Source organism: Actinia tenebrosa, unplaced genomic scaffold (assembly GCF_029948245.1).
Source record: "Actinia tenebrosa isolate PJP-AT-01 unplaced genomic scaffold, QUT_ActTen_1.0 PGA_scaffold0__85_contigs__length_37466705, whole genome shotgun sequence".
NCBI classification, from domain to species: Eukaryota; Metazoa; Cnidaria; class Anthozoa; order Actiniaria; family Actiniidae; genus Actinia; species Actinia tenebrosa.
Window position 1 is genome coordinate 26,432,538 of NW_028292569.1, and position 20,313 is coordinate 26,452,850.

General features: G+C 36.1%; 2 protein-coding genes and 2 long non-coding RNA genes across 9 annotated transcripts; 2 read left to right on the forward strand and 2 right to left on the reverse strand.

Annotated features, from left to right (window-relative positions):
- Window positions 1-283: 283 nt before the first annotated feature.
- On the reverse strand, window positions 284-10,798 carry LOC116302696 (uncharacterized). Of its 3 annotated transcripts, none has more exons than XM_031712047.2 (2): window positions 10,551-10,798; window positions 284-2,619 (listed from the first exon to the last, which is right to left on the reverse strand). In XM_031712047.2, the coding sequence occupies exon 2, from the start codon at window positions 2,580-2,582 to the stop codon at window positions 1,443-1,445; it is 1,140 nt and encodes a 379-aa protein (XP_031567907.1). In that variant the 5' UTR covers window positions 2,583-2,619; window positions 10,551-10,798; the 3' UTR covers window positions 284-1,442. The 3 variants fall into 3 exon arrangements, with proteins under 3 accessions (XP_031567907.1, XP_031567906.1, XP_031567904.1); XM_031712046.2 differs by lacking the exon at window positions 10,551-10,798 and adding an exon at window positions 5,232-5,374; XM_031712044.2 differs by lacking the exon at window positions 10,551-10,798 and adding an exon at window positions 4,055-4,184.
- Window positions 4,297-6,347, forward strand: LOC148913960 (uncharacterized). Its single transcript, XR_016121349.1, has 3 exons — window positions 4,297-4,460; window positions 5,360-5,442; window positions 5,743-6,347. It is a non-coding gene; the product is annotated as an uncharacterized LOC148913960 (long non-coding RNA).
- Window positions 7,342-15,505, forward strand: LOC148913961 (uncharacterized). The gene is made up of 3 exons (XR_016121348.1): window positions 7,342-7,977; window positions 10,791-10,908; window positions 15,323-15,505. It is a non-coding gene; the product is annotated as an uncharacterized LOC148913961 (long non-coding RNA).
- Window positions 11,325-20,113, reverse strand: LOC116302694 (uncharacterized). Of its 4 annotated transcripts, XM_089037984.1 has the most exons (3): window positions 17,908-18,086; window positions 17,723-17,765; window positions 11,325-13,735 (listed from the first exon to the last, which is right to left on the reverse strand). In XM_089037984.1, exon 3 carries the CDS (start codon window positions 13,721-13,723, stop codon window positions 12,485-12,487), a length of 1,239 nt encoding a protein of 412 aa, XP_088894110.1. In that variant the 5' UTR covers window positions 13,724-13,735; window positions 17,723-17,765; window positions 17,908-18,086; the 3' UTR covers window positions 11,325-12,484. The 4 variants fall into 4 exon arrangements, with proteins under 4 accessions (XP_088894110.1, XP_088894107.1, XP_088894115.1 ...); XM_089037981.1 differs by lacking the exons at window positions 17,723-17,765; window positions 17,908-18,086 and adding an exon at window positions 19,978-20,113; XM_089037989.1 differs by lacking the exon at window positions 17,723-17,765 and having other exon boundaries at window positions 17,908-18,090.
- Between the last annotated feature and the right edge of the window lie 200 nt (window positions 20,114-20,313).

Below are 20,313 nucleotides of genomic sequence, written 5' to 3' on the forward strand. Positions count from 1 at the left end.
AAACAAAAAACAAAAAACTAAAAACTAAAAAAAAAAAAACCCAAATGGAAACCGACAATGAAATTAGTCGTTCTTTGTTTAAGGAAAAGACTGGGTCAAGGTTGCATTGCAATGTATTGTGAGTCTTTTTTAGGGAACGAAATGGACGCCATCTTGAACGTATGTACCCTAAAACAGCCCTACAATGTACTGCGATGCCAACTTCATCAAGTCTTTTCCTCACCTTAATCTCGAAACGGCTAATGCAGGAAGTGAGATAAGAGAGAAAAAAGCTCAAGGAAAATGATGGATGAATGAATAAAATATTTATCCACAAAAAAAGTGTCAAAGTACCATGTACATATCAACTGGATCTTGAAATGCTCCAGCTATATATTCTTATACGTATTTTTAAATATTATGGCATGTTTAACAGACCTCTTTACCTTGGGCCTAATGTTTTCTCATTGCAGACCAAAGGTTCTTCTCTTGAAAATAAGATTCTTTGTTTGAGTTGCATTTATATTCATGTGTCTTCTCATGCGCAAACGTCAAACAAAGAAATAATATGCAAGGGAATGACACGTGGTCTGACATGGGACAACTGTTCCCTCAAGGTAAGGCGTGCATTTTCTTGTCATGTAAATTTACTAGTGTCCAACTATGAATAGTTTGTAGGTAAGGCTTTTAATGAATTATACTTTAAGCTTACTAAATTCTTATACTTATACCTTGTACTGACTAAAGTCTTTATGAAAATAATTAAAAATATATCTTCAAAAAAAAAGTTTTCCAAGTGCTGTCCTCCAGCATTGCTGCTGGAATGCATTAGAACATTCTATGAATTTCTCTAACATGATAAGCATAGGTTTAACTTTGGACGTTGTCCTCCAGCATGGCAACCCTTTTCATCATAATTAATTATATGCATAGTCATAATTGCTCATATATAAAAAATTTATTCATAATTTCTAGCCTTGTCCTCCAGCATGGCTCCTACCGTGAGAACATTGTTTTAACTTGGTTATAGTTATTACTGAAGTCTTCATTCAACTTATTGACTATTTTAAACTGTTTATATACATAGTTATGTTGCCCCAAGTATAAATATTGAGGCTGTATTTCCTTCGCTGTCTTCCATCATGGCTACTAGTACGAGGAAGAAATTATATCTTTATCTAATCATGGCATTGTTGTCTGAAGAAATGAGAGAAATGAGAAAATGTTTCTCGTTACAACGTTAACACTGTATTTCCTTCGCTGTCCTCTGATTGCTGCTAGTACGAGGAAGAAATTATATCTTTATCTAATCATGGCACTGTTGTCTGAAGAAATGGGAAAGTTTTCTCGTTACACCGTTACACTGTCGCCCAGTGTCTTCCTAAACGAGTCGTCTTAGCAATTAAAACTACCCTGTTTTTGCAGGTTATGCTGCCCATAGTGTGCCATCATCTCTCCATTTTTCAAGGTTGTGTGCTGCTCTTGACACATACAGGTTCATTTTGTTTACTGCTGCAACCTTTCTTTGACCCTACACTATTATATCTCATCGCATCAACGACTTCTTGATTCTCGTATTCATCCTCACTATCCAGTTTTTCAAAGTCGTTATTATTGATCTCATTGACAGATTCCGAGTTCGAACTGCTGACCGATTCTTCACTAGCCAGCGGCGCATTTTTTGATACCTCGGGGGAGCTCCGATTGCTTGAAGCATGGTAACCTTCATTACAAAAACCAACCTCTTCGATCGCTGCAGGCTCTTCGCTTGCATCTTCTTCCATTTCCCTCAGAATTCGACTTGCTCTTTTTGATTTGGTTTCGTTAGGGCAATCATCGTCATCCTGACCTATCATCTCTATGGAAATCGTTTTCAGTCGAGAGGGGCGAAAATCATTCTCATTTATTGGCTTCTTGCTAAGGAACTTGACAAAATGAGATCCGTAACGTGTTGGTCTTGAAGGACCACAAGATGCAGTGCTTAAAGACCTGCCTGATTCAAATGGAGCGTCACATGACTTGCTTCCCTGAGACCCCCATGACTTCGTTTTTGGTAATGTAGAACTGCCCTCTCGTTTGCTGAACGATTCCTTCATCGATCTCTGCAATTCATAGGAAATTGAGCTATTGGGACTTGTGGTGCTGGCGGAGCCTGTGCCCGAGTCACGTGGGCTACTGAAAGACTCGAAGGAAACATTATGAATAAGTTCTAGTAGTTTCTGAGCACTTGTACTCTGAGTCCGTGGCACGGTCATTGTGCAGTCGTCTGCATGGGGCACTTGCTGCTCACATACCGATCTTCTATTTCCAGGATTAGGCGTCGGCACCACAGTAGCTTCTTCACCATCTTCGAGACGCTTACTGCTAGCTGTTGTACTTGCTCGCTTTAATGGTTTTGTTGCTGTAGTTGTATTAATGCGTTGTGGCGTTTCTAATCTTACCAAGGGTAGATTCTTTTCATAGTCCAGGACTCTTCTTCTGAGGTTCCAGAAAGCTTTGACTAGGATGATTAAGACGACAGCTGTGATAATCTGACCGATGGTGAGCAAGATTGACAACATAAACATGATGGTACTGACACAAGTACTTTCACTGACGGCCATTCTTTTGTTGGCTTCTCTCGTGAGGATTTATTAGGATCTGAAAAACAGATAGATATGATATCAGTTGAAGAGCAACGCTTTATAACAATATTTTCAATCCTACCTGGCATATTCATTCAGGGGTGTATCCTGGGTAAAAGGATGTCGAAAGGGAAAATATTAGTCCATGTACATTGTATGTTAACGTCACTACCCTATAATATATAGATAATACAAAGGTTCGCAATGGTTGACTCACCCATTCGACTTTTTAGAAATTACACTTTCTTATCATTCATGTATGATATTTAAAATAATATACTTTATTACGTTTATTTCGCGATTTTACGGTGCGCGTATTTCGCGACACTTAAATTTCGCGATTTTGGGAATTTTTTGTATTTTGAATCACTTTAATTTGGCGTTTTTAAGTAAGGCACTATTTTATTTATCTTATCCTTGAATCAAATAGAACGCCTTTATCTACAATATCGTCAAACATTAACAACAAAGAAGTTCTCACAATGTCCAAAAGAAATTCACGTCATGTATTTAGGATATCTTATACTGCTATGCAAGTGTATACAAAAACTTTCAGTATCTTTAGTTTTTTTTTAAAATTCCCGACAGGATTCCTTCCCCCTCCCCGGGTTGTCAACCCCCCCTCCCTCCCCTGCTGTCAAAACCCTGTAGTCTGTAGGAACACGTTCGCAACAGTATTTGAATACATAGTTTGAAGTGTATAGCCAATCACTTTGAGGTCAAATCAGGAACAGGAAAATTATAGTTCTACTAATTTGGATCCCTAAGAAATAACATGATTATTCATAATTGAATACTCCCATTTCGAGTTCGCCTTTGCTCAGTCTTATCCTCGATTATACACATGTGTACATGTGTTCTTTTCTTTTCTTTTGGTCCAGTGTATAGTAAGCAATGAACGCACTAATAAACAATACTGGTTAAATAGCTGAGTAGTTTTACAACACACAACCGAGACTCAGACTGAGCAAAGAGATTTCGAAACTGGAGTGATATTTATGTTAAGTGTATGCTACATCGAGTGCATAAGCAGATTTAAAAATCTGTCTCAGTTGGGTATTCGCGGGACTCGAACCATTGAGTGATATTCTTTGGAATAAGTCTACCTTTACATGGCATCACTATTGAGGATATAATCAATTAAGTTTAAAAATACTGCCAACATCTATAACCACAGTAATGTTGGAAAAATTAAAAGCGTACGATCATGATAAGTTAAGACTTCAACTTTCCTTCAAATCTAATCGATCAATGAAACATCGCTCTGGGATGATCAAAGTGGGGACACGGCTAACTCACGTAAAATCGAATCAAATCGAATCGGAATTTAGCTCGTTATTAGATAAGTTTTGTGGAGAGAGGAAAACTGGAGACCCAACTCGCACTTGTATCTTAAAAATCAGTACTTTTTTTAAGTTACAAAGTTTTTCTAGTTCCAAAAGAAGACTAACCTGGAGGCACTGCTTCGTGGAATTTATTTTCAAACTCACGGGAAAATAGAGTCAAAAAAAAGTGCTTACGAGGTATGCTTTGGTTGAACTACATCATGAAGAGGGCTTTCCCCATAAGATGTGTATATATGTTATATCGTCATGGATATTGTTACAGGAAATCATCTGACTGAATGAGGTCACGAAAGCCAATTCCGCTTAGGCATAACCAGAGATTCGACGTAATATGGATTAATTAGAATTAACTGCTCATCAGCAGATTCTAAATGTTTCTAAATCTAAAATGTCGAAATTGTTGGTTTTTATAGCCGCCATCTTGGTCGAATATTATTCTTTTGGAAATTATTTTTTGTCAAAATTCAACCAGCGGTGGACTTCTTCGACGATACGGCGGATATCTTGGATCGTAAGTCATTATGGGGCAAATAAAGCTTTTTTACAGTAATGACGTCGAGTGATAACAGCTCACAACAAGAGAATACGAACGAAAGATGAATTAAGATGGCACATCGATGACCTTTACTCATATTAGAAAGACAAGCACACGAAACTCTTTATATTTTCTGTCTTTGTTGTTTTGTTTTGGCCCCTGGCAAGATGGCCGCCGTATAGTAGGCTGTGGGATCTATATCATTTTCGTCGTTAAACCTTGCATTTTCAACATACCAGGTTAAGAATAGAGGGCCAGACTCGATAAGCGTGGCGATGTCAAAAAAACCTCTTAACTTTAAATAAGCGCATCCAAAAATTGAACTGGAATATTACGTTTGGCTCAGCTAAACGGTTTGACAAATCTTGATTTGAAATTCTTTGTTAATTTACGATCTGATTTAAGAGCAGCTAAGGCACATTTCAAAGCGAATAGACCCCTTGCAGCACGTCTGAATGCAGCTCCATTCGGATGACATTACAGTATAGGTTTCCAACTCTCAGGAGATTGAAATAGTCTTTTGTTTTGCCTCCAAATTGAACTGCTTTGACATCACATGCAAGGTGTCTATAAACTACCAATTATGACACAGGTATCCCATTACGTACGGTGATGCATTACAAACCTAGCTAGCTTACAGACCGATAAATACTTCGTAGTGATGTAAATGAACTTTGAAGTTGCTATATCACCACAAAGAAAACAAACTATAAATGTTAATTAGAAAACTAAAGTTATTTTTGATACCTCGTTATGTTGAGCTCAGTTGTTGTTATTGAGTCAAGCACTTGAGATGAAATAGTTTGAATTGCGTGTTGAATGGTATGTTTGAACCTTGCTGAAACGACGCTCAAACGAAAACTTTTTCACCTCAGGCGATCAGTATCGTCGATAAACCAATCCTAGCAGTGTAGTTTGGAATGGAACAGCGTGACGATGGTAAAGTATGCTTAGGCAGGTACGTGGGATCGAAGGCAGAAACGAAAAAGTAAATGGTCTATTATCTATAAGTCCGTTTACGCAATCTACTCCTTTTACAACTAAGCTTAACTACGTGTTTTGGGTCGGGAACACCATTTCGAAACTGGATTAACACAAATATAAAACTTAAATGAAATGTTTGTGTTAACTTGGACGTGTTTATTTTGTTTTTAAACTTAGGCTCTAAGTGTGAGCTCTTTAAATCCCATTGTGTAAGAGGCAAGGTTAAAACAATGTTTCAAAATAGAGATCTGATTAGTTTATTATTTTATTGCAGATATAGATGGTGCGTCCTCCTCAGGCATCTCTCTGCGTTCTCTCCTCCCTCGGGACCAGTACTCTTGCGTTTCGTTGGCAAAGGAAGCCCGCTAGAGACTAATGCGCGCTAGAGAACAACGGAGTTTTGCACTGCAATGCGACTCGGCCCCTTTTTTCTCAACCTCTGAACAGCTAATATATAGTAGGTGTTCGTAGTTACTATTTCTATGTTATGATATTTGAGGACAAAATCCATGATTTCTTTTCCAGAGATGGTGGGCCGTAAAGCCCACGCCTTCCCTCTAAATTGGCACCATTTTTGACCGCATAACTCTAAGTCATTCTTCTTCTTTCTTCTCTTTTGGTTTCTTCGATTTTTTTCCGGTTGCTTTACCTCGTCTTTTTTTATTTTTTTATTTTTATTTTTCACCTCTCATTATTCTTGCTAATTCGCTCTTGTCTCTTAGAGTGACAGATATTTGCGTGACATGGACATTTCTGGTATGTCACGCAAGCTAGACTTGGATTAACATTTCTTACACCGGATGCAAATACCAAAAATATTGACCTCGACCGCGACAAGCATCAAACAAAAGATTCTTAAACAACGAACTTGTTCTTACCTAATACTAAGGGTCATGTACTGTTATCTATAAATATTAAAATTTAGAGAGTGATTAGAAAATGGGTCTTGTGTCAAAATGCATGCCATTTACAAACCTATCCAGACTCGTTTCGAAATTATGACTTGCAAATACGAAACAAATGCTAACAATTGAGTTTTGTCATATTAGTAAAGTGGCCAATTAGAATGTAAGATCAGTAAATGAGTCCACTGATTTTTACAGCCACTGAAAATGTGATTAAAAAAAAAAAAAAAAAAAAAAAAGAAATTGAGTAAAGATTCAAAGAATGTCCTGCAGTTGAAAAGAAACGGGTAGTCGTTTTATGTGAGCAGTGTTTGTCTCTCCCGATCTCCTGTGCTTCAAGTGGTTTTCTCCAGTTTTTCTGGTTTTTCCTGCCTCCACAAAAATCAACTTCTAAATTCTAATTTGATCTATCGGTAGCCTTATCAAGTGGGTTTCAAAACCTGTTAGACTTTACTTCCACCATGGAGTGGTTATTTAGATTAGATTTTCTAGATTAGAAGTCACTTCTAATAATCTAAATGAATTTACCACACCATGGAGGACGGTAAACCCTAACACTGAGGTTTTGGTCTCCGGATAAATCCAACGACTCTGCTATATCAGTGTCTGCTATATCAGTGTCAGTGTCGTTCCATAATAAATCGTAAGTTCGCATTCAGAAGAAATAAATGTAGGATTTACCATAGTATAAAGCATTTTTTATTAAGAGAGAATTCTTTTCGTATTCAAGCAGTGCGCGCCAAAAACTATATATTCTCGAAGAAAGGCTGTTGTACAAGCCTAGTTTAACTTGTTTGGAAGTGGAGATGATCGATGAAAGTAGAATCAAAGTGTTAACCCAAAGCGGAAAATGATGTTTAGGCCTTCATTTGCTTATTTCCGATATATTTTCTATAAAAAAGCCTGACAAAGCAAAACATCTTTGTTCAATTAAAAATACCGCTTCAAACAGGCATTTTATCATGAGGATGCCTATCTTTCCAGTTAGGAAGCGAGTTAGGAAGCGAGTTAGGAAGCGAGTTAGGAAGCGAGTTAGGAAGCGAGTTAGGAAGCGAATGATATTTTATTACAGAATATTTACAGAATATTTACAGAATATTTAATATATATTTAAAAAAAGAAATCGCAAGTAAAACGTCTGCATCAGCCGGTAATTATTAATTCTATGGGTGTAACGCGACTGTTTCTCGTTCGCTGACAACATGTTTGCTGGCTCAACAACGGATCTGTCTGCTTCTCAACACGATGTCGGAAGACGAAAGCTGGTAAGTAATACATTATTCATAATCCTTCATTTATCATGCTAAATTATTCCATCCTTGAAAGATCAACATAGCATGTCGAAGTAAGACAATTCCTGGTTACATTCGAACACGACAGCCATGGCAATCGTCGCATTTCCACCGAAGGAAACCGTTATTACCACTGTCAGTGGGAATGTTTGCGGGCAAGGCATGGTTACATAACGTCTTCTTTAATTAAGCAGGACCCTGGCTTAATTTTAGATGACTTCCAGATCGGTAGCTTACGGCAGCTGTTAAACATCGACATCTAAGTTACCTTTTGCTCTGATTAGGATAAGGACAGTGCCTACTATTTCTAAGGTGTGTTTTGTTTTTCAAATTGTATTGGGTCATCATGCATATAAGACGTCGAACTTTTGCCGCGTCCATTGTGCTTGCCTGTTTACCTTGAACCTAGTAGAAGTATGTATGCCAAACTTATTACATTCCGTCTCCTGCCGCCAAGCAAAGGAGCTGATGTCTTATGTAGTAGTTCTTGGCGTTTTCTTAGCCATTGGACTCAAAGACAATTAGATGCGATGCGGAATTAGTAGTCCTTAAAGCTTCATATCACTGAAATCTTGCAACCTAGACAGTTCTGCTAGTGTTAAATTTATTTCGGTTCTGATAAAAAGTGCAATTCTTAAGTGCTTGTACTTTATTAAGGATATTTTATTACTTTAAACCTTATTATTACGATGTTGATATTGTTATTATTTAAATTTTAATAAACGTTTTATTGTTACCGTTCATTCAATTGGTATCCACGAAGGTAATTCTGGCTACTCGAACATCAAGTTCCCAAGAAATTGAAATTCAAAATAAATTGAAAAGCTGGTGTTTGGTGTGTGATGATGTTTAGCACGGAGCATACGCACACACGGACATAGCTTTACTTAAATCAAAAGAATCAAGGACAGATGCAGGATGAAGTAAAATAATAAACTACTCGTACTATGAGTCAAATGCTCATTTGAAGTAAGTGAGCCGAAATCGTAAACAAGTTCAACTTTGCAATTCTTAGAGTGGTCGCACTAAACCATGAAACAAATACTTACTCTTAGTACCAAATATTACTAAATAGTAAGATATAACTAGCTAAAAACTAGTGTGAGCTGCGTCGGTGTTTCTAATGAAACGGTAATGATAAAAAGGTAAATTATACGCTGTGAAAAAGATGAAAAAACTTACTGACGTTTGGGACGCTAGTCCTTCGTCGGAGTAAAAAGGAAAAAGGTAAAAAGGCTTTTTACTCCGACGAAGGACTAGCGTCCGAAACGTCAGTAAGTTTTTTCATCTTTTTCACTGTGTATAATTTACCTTTTTAGTAATGGTTATAGTGGTTATTAGACAATGGGATCCTGGGGGGTTGTAGTCGACCCGGTTCTGGATAGAGATGTGCCGCCAGAGGTTACAAAAACCTGTGCCTATTCTTAAAAGACACTAGAGAGTAAAAAATTCATACCCTATTCAAAGCAAGTCGGAAAAAGAATGGAAAAAAAAGCGTTTTAATGTCCTCATTTGATTGCGATTTTGGTTCATCTAGCTAACGACATGCTGGAATTTGAGCTTATTTTTGAACTTTCAGATATTTTTAGTTAGTTCTTAGAAAATAGTGTTTAAAGTAGATGTAGAGTTTTTAATTTGTGAGTTATGAATTGTCTTGTGAAAAGGTTGATTTCCGCAGGCAATTTTCTTTTCAAAACCTGTCAAGATAGCCGTATTCAAAATTCATTATCTTGAAAACAAGCTCAGGACAGCCAATTTTTCTTTTCATTTTTGAAATCAGCGTTAAACTCTCTATAAAATATCTTTCTAAGAAAATTTTGTAATGATTTCTTGATAAAGTAGCTAGTCACCTTAAGACAATCTTGGCTAGAATGTATGATTTCCTAATTCGCTTCCTAACTCGCTTCCTAACTCGCTTCCTAACTCGCTTCCTAACTCGCTTCCTAACTCGCTTCCTGACTTGCTAGTTAGTTTGTCTCTTTTATCATAGTACATCAGTTTCTAACTGCTTAAAAAAGGTTTTGAGTGTTAACCCAAAACGAAAATTGGGATCAAAACTCAACGAAAGTCTAGTTTTTGGCACTTTTTGCCATTATTGAAAAAAAAAATCCTCTTAAACAGAAAATATAAGAATTAAACTGACATATGGTCAGACAACTGAGTCAAGTCGACTTGTAAACGTAAGTTACAAAAACATTCGGGTTGTCGGAAATTTTAATTCAAAATTTGATGATCTGTTTGTGATTAACATACTTTTTTTACGTGCATAGAAATGCCGAGGACAGTACTGAGAAAAACGATAACAATTTTGTGGACGACGGTTTGTAAAGGTTTTTTTTGTTGACCATAGTTATATTAGAATGACCTTTAATGGACTGTAAACAGTAAGTTCATGTTGCCACTAACCGAGCTCAAAAGGCATCATTTCTGCTATTTTCTTTGAGCTCATCATGTGTAGAGCACGACAAGTTGTGTAGCAGGAAAATTGCAAATGTTTTCCTACATATTTACATCCACCTTAAGACTAAGCAAATGTATAAATGGAATGCAGTCCGAATAGAGTTCTTACTGATAATTTAAGTTAACCCAAGGAATTTTAGCTAGTCGAAAATCTCAGTTTCGACTGAAACGCTTTTGTTGTAACTAAGGAAGCCCTATAAGCCACGATTTACAATAATTTATAAGTTCTCCATTCCATTTTAAGGTATTATTTTCGACCATCATTTCCGTATGAGTTTAAAAGCTTGGTTTCCAGCTTAAAGCCGCGGGTGTCTTTTTTTATAATCTTTTTGCCTTTTTACAAGACCTGAATTTGAACTTCTAACACTGACTTTTCTAAACCATATTTTCTCTTTGCAACTGCTGCCCAATGTTTAGCCACATACCTGGAGTTTTAAAGGCACAGGACGCTGTCGCCAAAGCAACCCACTCTTCTTGCTTGACCTGACGTTAAAGTGAACCTTCAGCTCTCGAAATAAGTTTGTCAATTTTGTTCACTGTTTAAATGCTAAGCCGCATGGAAAACATTTAACTAGTATTATAATTATTAGGTACTAGACAGCTTTTTGTTCCAGGTTTAGCTTTAGTGCCTTGATTTCGTCTAATTACGTTTTATTCCTTCCTAGATGTGTGACAATGCGTGGAAGGACGTTTGCATTATCTCATGAGAATGAAACTTGAAACTTGAAACTCTCTTTACTTCCTTGTACGTTTTAAGTTACCGAGACATGAATAAACAAAAAGGTACAAAATTATGATGATAAATATAAACATTGAAAGCATTAAGAATCAGATGTACTGCAGTGTGAATCTAATATAGCATTTTTTGTTGAGTATCACTATGCTAGGCATACTAGAGCAATGGCGAACACCTTCACAGGAAGGACTTGATAAAGCTGCTCGTGAGATCTTTTCTGGTCATCCAAACGCAATGTTCCAGGGCCGTAACTGGGGGGGGGTTATAAAAACAACTTAATCTATTGCCAACCACTTTGTATGTAAACTTACATATATATATATATATATATATATATATATAAAACATCTGTTAGCAAAAGCGTACTTTTCCAACCAGAATTTAGAGTGAAACATCCCACAAAGGATGGTTCCTAAATTTGCACCCCAGTGATTGAGTATAACCATCCAAGAAAAAAATTAACTATGCAAGAAAAAGCATTTTATTTTATTATATCTTATTAATCATATTAAGCATTGCTTTTTGGAATATGTAAAATACAATAGGATATACTTAGTCTGTCAGGGCTATTTTAACGTCCTGACCGTAACTTACCCCCATACGTTATCAATGCCTGGCATGACTTATACGGTTCAAACACGAATGCAAGCAAAAATGGAAGAGCAAACGCAAACGCAATTTGCAAACTCCCTAAGCGCGCGGGATCACTGCTTTTAAGATATAACATGCAACATGCAACATGCAACATGCAACATGCAACATGCAACATGATGCCAATATTTTCAATTTTTTTAACCCCCAGGTAGAGAATTAGTGCAAGGGGCTATTATAGAGCGAATAACCCGTAGTCTGAAATGGTAGAACAGTTTAAAACTAAGAAGGGTTTTTGTAATTACTTCCCTAACGTTGATAAAAAATTAAAAAATCATTACATTAAAAATTGTGTCTAAGTAGCGTGGCTACTGATGGAAAAAAATGGAAAATCTGAGAATTTTGAGTTTATTCAAAATTATTCATTTACTCAAACGATTCCCCCCCTCCCCCTCATCAATAACCAAGGAAACTCTCAGGCGACAATAGAGAGTTTTAGATTTACGTTCACGGCAAACGTGAAACGCCAGTTGACCAGTAAAAAATTCTTTTAAATTACTGAAAAAGAATCGCAAAAAAGTCCAAGTAGTAGAAAAACAAAAGAGTATTTGCGCTTGGTGAGAAGGTTTGTAAAAGGTAAAGTAAAAGAAAAGAAAACTATGAAAACGTGGTCACGTTTGCCGTTTGCGGGGAGAAAAAAAAGTCAATCTAAAACTCTCTAATGCCCTCTTTTAAACTTATAATTACGAGCAGAAGGAAAAATGGTTGAATGAGGGTCCTGAAGGGGTTGTCCTAATTCCATTTCCCAGCCCCCATTTTGAGTAGATCTCATAGCCCCGGACTACGTTTTGCTCAAATCTCAACCCCATTCCCATTTTTATGATTGTTTTTATTTCGTTTGTGAATCCCATTCCCAGTGCATAAAATTCAATTTTCCCAGCTCAAAAAAATGCAAATCCCAGCTCCCATTTAACCCCTTCAGGAGTCACTTCAATGATCCTTCTCATTACCACACACAGTTTAAAACGACTATTAAAATCGTGTGATAACGTTAGATTTATTACCATTTAGGTCGGATGATTCTTCGCCTATTTCTTCTTTTCTTTGGATGAGATGTCTACTTAATCGTTCACTCTTTCTTTCTCCTGCGTGGGTTTCCTCCAATCCTATCATACCTATTGCCATTGTTTCTAAGCGAGAAGAAAGTCTGTCTCGAACCTCATTTTTATTTCGTTTCGATCTTCTCATTCTTGGAGGCGTCGGGACTCTAGTTGGGACCTCATTCTCATCTTTGTGCCATTTCTTCTTTATTTCTTCCTTTTCATAATTCAAATCGGCGGTGTTGACATTTTTACCGATCTGCGGCTGAGATTCAGAGTTCAAATCGTGAGCCAATTCTTCACTAGCAATAGCTGTTTTCTTTAGCCCTTTATTGAAATCTTCATTACCTTCATGGTAAGCTTTATTTGTAAGGCCATTTTCCTCCAACCCTATCATTTCAATTGCCATTGTATGTAAGCGAGAAGAACGATTGTACGTAAGCTCGTTTTGATTACTGGGCTCGTTACATTCTTTGCGTACTTCTCTTCTGGCCCTACGCGACTTGTCTTCCAAACTCTGTGATGAGCCACTCGAGCCGGTTCTCCAAACTTCAGATGACGTATCACGTGACAGGCGAAATGGCGATTGGCTGATCTGAGAGTCACGCGAAATGGGTCTATCCTTCACCTCATTTGAACCTCTTTCGATAATCGGGGCTTGCCACAGCGTTTTGGATTCGCATGAAATTGAGCTTTGTGGGGTTCTGGTAATAAAGGAGCCTGTGCCCGAGTCACATGACCTAGCTGAAGTAAACGAAGTGTCTCGAGGAAATCCAGTCATTTCTTGGGAGTTTCTACTTTGTGTCCTAGGAACCTCTGTGCTGTAGTATTGAGGATAAATTTCCTGCTTGTAACCAGATCTTCTGTTTTGTGGAGGTGTCGGCACTCTGGTTGGACTCTCCTCAACGTTTCCCCGCCATTTCCGGCTGTTTCTTTCTGATTCCACCGTTGCTGTTGTTGCAGTTGTTTCAGGCCTTTCCTCGTTTCTCAAAGAAATTTGTGTTTCGATTGAAGATAGATTTGTCTCAGTTTCAGTAGCTTTCTTCTTGAGGTCAGAATATGCTTTGAACAAAATGATCACAGCCGTAGCTGTAATTACTTGAAAAATAGCCAGGATGACAGACAGACACAATAAGATGTTGAGGCGAGTTCTTTCGCTTAAAGTCATCATGTAATCAGGTTCCTGTAAAAAGGAATAAAAAATAGAATGAAAAACTTTGGTTCAACCACCACCACTACCATTAGATAAGTTTTCGTATGACTGGGAAAAGCTCGCGGCACGAACGCGATCGTGACATGGCAAGGCATACACCAGACCAATCATGTTGCGCTAGAATCCAATCAAATACCCTGGAACACGGCACGATCACGGTGAAGACACGCTCATCAAGAAGTGTCTTACACTATGGCGGATTAAAAGTGAAGAAGGTTATTTTCCACTTCAACTCAACGTGCCAAAGCGTGGCAGAGTGTAAGGGATTAGCTGTAGATATGGTCTGGGGGCCGGCTAGTCTCTCCCCTGATGCTTCGGCTAGAACACTATCCTGCGTAATCCGTACACCCAAGGGCAGAGGGACTTAATCGCCGTCATGTCCGAAGTCCATACGATGACCCAGCGGAAGACTCGGGGTATGGCATGAAGGCACCTTCTGTATTTTAGAATTAATTATCTAATTAAAGTTGGTGGACGTGAGTTCGATTCCCACCTTATTAACAGAACTTTTTTCTTCTTCTTTCCTCTAGATTTTTTTTAAAAAATATTTTTTTAATTATTATTTTAAGCGACTTTTATTAATTCAAGAAAATGAATGTTCTTATTTTTGTCTTTCAAGTAAATAGGATGTCTACTCCTGTCTGATTTCCCCGACTTTATTTTCGCCTTTATAAAGTTTTGTTTCAATTGTGTCTAAAACAATGGGAGCTCCGCTTTTAGGCAGTGCCTAAATTTGTATTAATCATTAATATAGATTTAGGTACTGCTGACAATGATGATGACAATGATGATGACACCCGGCTAGCTCAGTTGGTAAGAGCCTAAATACGCAGCCCGTAAAGTCCTCCACTGGTCATGATTGTGAAGCGCATTGAGACCATAAAAAATGCACTATATAAAAACCCTGTTATTATTATTATTATTATTATTATTATTATTATTATTATTATTATCAGAATATACAAAATAAAAAATAAAAATGGCTTTGAAGTCAAGAGCTTTTACCGAGATAAGTAAAGATGTGATTGAGATTAGATGCAATGATACGCAAACCTCTCTTCACAAATATACAGATATAACTAGCTAAAAACTAGTGTGAGCTGCGTCGGTGTTTCTAATGAAACAGTAATGAAACAGTAACTACGACGAAGGACTAGCGTCCGAAACGTCAGTAAGTTTTTTCATCTTTTCACAGTGTATAATTTACCTTTTCATCATTACTGTTTCACAAATATACATTCATTTTGCCCTTCCTGACGTTGCCTTTTTGGTTACACTACTTTAACGCTCACATTGCGTGACATGGTAATCGATCGATATTTTGCAAAGGAATATCATAGTCTTTGCTTGAATTAGCACATTCCTAACACAGGATGCAAATACCAAAAATCATTGACCTCGACCCGTTACAAGATTCAAACAAAAGGTTACAGCACTCCATAAAATGTAAGAAGATAGACAAATTGTTCTTATCAAACACAGGTCATGCATTATAAAAAATAACGGATTATTTTTGAGACAATCAGCATTTTTGACAAAATGTACATTTTCCCACAGGTTTTTGAGTTTAGTAGACATAACAGCTAGACGACCACAAACCATATGAAAACCATGTCAGTGCAAGCACCAAGCCATTGTCTTCGTTGCGCAAGGGAATGTTATTGATATCGACACTGTTCACTGGATCAGTTTGGCTTTCTTTGAGCGGACGACTTTAGTACTGGCTGGGTCCTATCTTTAGATAAAGTTACGAAATATTTCTAGGGTCTAACTAGGAAACTATATGGTTTATTTAGGCTCTAGGCATTTCCTTTCATTACAACTTATATTTAGCTTTATTTATTTGACCAAATAAGTATTTTCTTTTCAATAATTTAAATATATAATTTAACATAAAAGGAAATGAGAATAAAGTGGTATTGTATTGTATTGTATTCCCATTTTGCATAGTTGGAAAATATAACGAAACCTTGTATTTACTTCTTTCAAAAATCGAGAAATCATAATGAACTTAACCTTTTTTTATTCCAGTCAGAGTTTCTCCTTCTGTGAGCATCTTCAAGCTGCTACTTGTATCAAAAGGTTTATTTATTGGATAAGAAATGTTCCTCATGATCTTCGATCACCGCTCTTATCGATCAGCTTTGTAACGTTTTGGATTTCTAAGTTTCATTGAAATAAGATAGATGTTGTGTGTAGTGTTCTGAGTAATCTGGACTATTTATAATCAAACAGCGAAATGCTAACGCTCTGAATACAGCATGCCCTTTGAAATGGGAAAAAATACCATAGAATGAAGACCGAGAAATAATTTCACACAACCCAAAAATAGGTGTTACACTGTAGCCATGTTGTAAGTCAAAACAATGGAAATGTTGTTCTATGGGAAATGTGTTTCCACTGTCAAACAAAAATATTATATAGAGTATGCAGGTTGTTTGCAATCATTTCCTAGAGAGGGAAATAACGAACGACATGGCAGCCATGTTGCAATTGATAAACTGCCTGGCTGGCTGTAAAAAACCTAGCAATTATCCTTGTCCCGTAACTGAAAAGACTGCTGTTAAAAATTCTATCATTAGAAAGAAATCTTCGAGGTTAATGGACACGGCTATTGAAGTTTTTTTGAACAATCTCTCTCCAAGGACAATTAAATTCTCTCGATTAATCATTTAGATGACAGTGCCTATAACCACTTGCACCAGGAAGGAAGGATATAAATTAGAAAAATTCCAGTTATGAAAGCAAGAAGATAGATAAAAAAATTCCATTGTTATGATTTTGAGAACATGTTTCAGTATTTGTTTTAAGGATGTTCAAATATTTACTTTCCTTTTATCTCATGTTTTGATAATATTCACGTCAATCCTCAGCATTTAAAAATTTTTAGGAATATTCTCCTTTGAATTAATCATTAAATTAACTTTGATTTTTAACTATTTGAAATGGGTTTTTTGCTTTACACTTAACCATTTACTTTCCTAACACTTAAACTATTCCAGCCGATAGTTCTTATGAGACTAAAGCTAAAACTTAACTGCTTATCCTTCTAGATCTCGTTTACGGAAAAAAGTGAAACTTCAGTTTGACAATTATGAATTTTTTCAAAAACATTAGCAAAAAGAGAAAACCATTACCAATTAACTTAGAATATTTGTCTTTCGTAAGAAAATCTTCAAAAGGTAAAATGAATTGCAGATATGGGGATGAAAACGTAGAATCATGCATATGCATGTCTTGGGGAAAAAAGAAACGCGATAGCTTATAGGCCATTGTCGTAACGGTGCATATGGATGACTCAGGGAAATGCATCACTTTGCCTTAGATTACATGTAACTTATTAGTTATAATTTGCTTAAAATCTTAAAGAAAAGGTTTCGTAAATAAACCACACGCTTAGGTCATTGGCGCATAACAGTACGTCCATAAAGGTGACACAAGGACTTACTGCATTATTCATTCTTTTATGAACTTATTAGTTATAACTTAGCCTTAGAGTTAGAATCTAGAAGAGAAGGTTTCGTAATTAGACCAAACTTGCATGTTCAATGTTGTAGATAATCAAATTCAGATTAACATAACTGTACAATTTAGAGGCAAACAGTGAAAGGAGTTGAAAATTTCTATATAATCAGTAACATGTTTTGGTAGCTGGCTGAATATGTCTTTGCTGAAACCAGGAAAGACTTGTAAGCGAAAACAGAGTTTATAAGTGAAAATCACGCGCTTCGTTTAATGCTTTACTCGATCATTTCCGTATGTATGAGCGGAATCCTTAATGTTGATAAATGACCACATAGAGAAGTCGAGAATATTAACTTTTCACAAATGAATGCAAACCAGGAAAAAGTCCCCCCATGATTGTATTCAGATGTGGGATTCGATTCTGATTCATACGTATTTTTATCCAGGAGAAATAAAAACTTAAGAAAACTTAACTTGCAGTGCTATACATACCTTTATCCCTGAACGTCCTGAAAATTTCAACTGTTGCAATCTGCTGCGCCGGACAAGAGAATAGCACAGTTATTTTTTATCTAATTGACCTACAAAACTGCTATTCTTGATTCCTCCGTAAAGCTCGACAAGTTTCGGATACTTTGCGAAATGAATATTTAACGAAAATTTGGAATGATTAGTACCTCTCTCCAGGAGTGTTCTTGTCGGTTTGTTGCGATGACCCTCAGGGTAGAACATAGAAGAATGCGTTAGCATGGTTCGTCTATCCTGTCAACGAAACTCGATCCTATGTCTCTTTATTTCCGCGTGCGTTATATGTATATTCTGCGCATTAATTCATACCAGTGTATAATTATGTATGCTTACTCATTCTGCAGGGTAAATAAAGTTTTTCGCGGATGAATGCAGATTTCATCAGGTTACAAGTGTTAGGCTTACAAAGAAAACAACAGAGGTATATCATTAGGAAATCGATCTACATATTATATTTTTTGTCGCTCCTGATTTCTTGAAGTTTTAGAACCCCCTTTTTTCTCTTCTTTTTTCCCCTTCGTTCCTTTGTCTTTGTGTGTAAAGGAGTATTTGTGTGTGTATTCAATTCAAGTAGTCAGTTGTAAATTACCCATTTGTAGTGAGATTTACAATTGTAAATGTTAAACAAAATATGAAATAGTTCCCATCATTATTATTATTATTATCATTATTCTGAGATTCGTTTTAATAATAATAATAATTTCTAATAGCTACTAAAGTTTCAATGCTTAATATTTTAAGATAATCAGTGATAAACAAAAATAAATTGAAAAACTATAGGATTTAAAGTTCACAATCTCAATGTCATTATAATATATATATATATATATATATATAATGATAGAATTCAATTAACTATTAATAATAATAATAAAATTTATAATAACGTTAATAAAGAGATTATGAATATAAAATAACAAATATATGTACAAATTACTTATTTACGATAAAAACATATTTGTAAAAAATAAAAAACAATCAAAGTTTTAAAAAATTATCATTATTATTATTATTATTATTACTATTATCATTTTACTGGATTGAGCAAAGAATTTGAAGAAAAACACGAATACATTAAAATCATATGCTTTCATTATTTAAAAGTAGAACCACATTCGATAATAAATGAATTCCGATGAACAATAGATCTATTATAAACTTAAATATCACCCAGCAGTACCAATGAACACAACCGCGTAGAGACGAATGACAAATGCAAAAAACAATCCATATCTATTAACTTTTCACTTGACATTATAATTTAATGATTTTTATGATTAAACTTAAGTTTCGTTGTTGTTGTTGTTGATGATGATGATGATGATGATGGTGATGATGATTAAATTAAATGCCATGCGCTCTCAGTAATTTTTGCGAAATTAGACTTAGGCCTAGGGCAAACGTCGAACTTTCCCTGCACCGAACTTAATTACATCAAAGAATGCCGCCTCGTTATCACCTGATATCCATTGTTTTTAATGACTTCGGTGCATGGAAAGTTCGACGTTTGCCCTAGGCCTAACATTCCAATCTTCATCTTAAGCAAAATTTACAACACTATTTATAATAAAAGCCATTTTTTGAAATTTACCTTTATAATTTCATATTTTTTTAAAAATTCATCTTAATTTCATGCTAGATTAGTCATTCTTGGAGAGTATGTTACGTTATAACCCCATATAATGGTTGACTAAATAACAAACATTCCAATTAACTTTTACATCAAACGACATGGGGGCTGTTTCATTGTTATTTATATCTCAAGGGATTTTTAGCCATGTGGTTGCTCCTAATAATATCCAGCACAAGTTACCTTGTACAGCTATTTCAAAAAGTTTGAATACTGAATACTGCATACTGAATATTGCATTCCAAGACCAAAGTGCATTGTGGGTCTCGTTAATTTGAAAAAAAGTAAATATACAGCAATTAACTCTCTACATGTAGTTAGTATATTGTTTCAGATGGAATACACTAACAATAGAATAAATAATTATTATTAATCCTACTTTAGACACAATGTCACTATGACCCACAATGCCTTTGGTCTTGGAATGAACTATTCAGTATGCAGTGTTCAGTATTGGACAACCTTTTTTGAAATAGCTGTATATCAAGTACGGAAAAGAGTGTTACCCCAAATAATATCAAGCACAAGTTACCTTATATATCAAGTACGGAAAAGAGTGTTACCCCAAATAATATCAAGCACAAGTTACCTTATATATCAAGTACGGTACAGAGTGTTTCATCCTATTTCCAAACTCCGAAAGGCGAATTGAGATAAAACGAAGCGGAGCCGAGTCCTCATAGAGGTCATCATAGGCAGTTCTCATAGAGGTCATCATAGGCAGTTCTCATAGAGGTCATCATAGGCAGTTCTCATAGAGGTCATCATAGGCAGTTCTCATAGAGGTCATCATAGGCAGTTCTCATAGAGGTCAGTATAGTCAGTCCTCATAGTGGTCAGCTGTTCAGTCTCACATTTAGCAGAATAAAGTCCTTAACGCAGCCGTTAAGTCGTATTGGACAACGGTAACATTCCATACAGAGTC

Coding starts and splice junctions, on each gene's coding strand:
- LOC116302696 (XM_031712047.2), bottom strand. CDS start 2,582: ATGGCCGTCAGTGAAAGTACTTGTGTCAGTACCATCATGTTTATGTTG.
- LOC116302694 (XM_089037981.1), bottom strand. CDS start 20,106: ATGATGACCTCTATGAGAACTGCCTATGATGACCTCTATGAGGACTCG. Junction 13,736..19,977: donor TACCGTACTTGATATATAAG/GTAACTTGTGCT, acceptor TCCTTTTTACAG/GAACCTGATTACATGATGAC.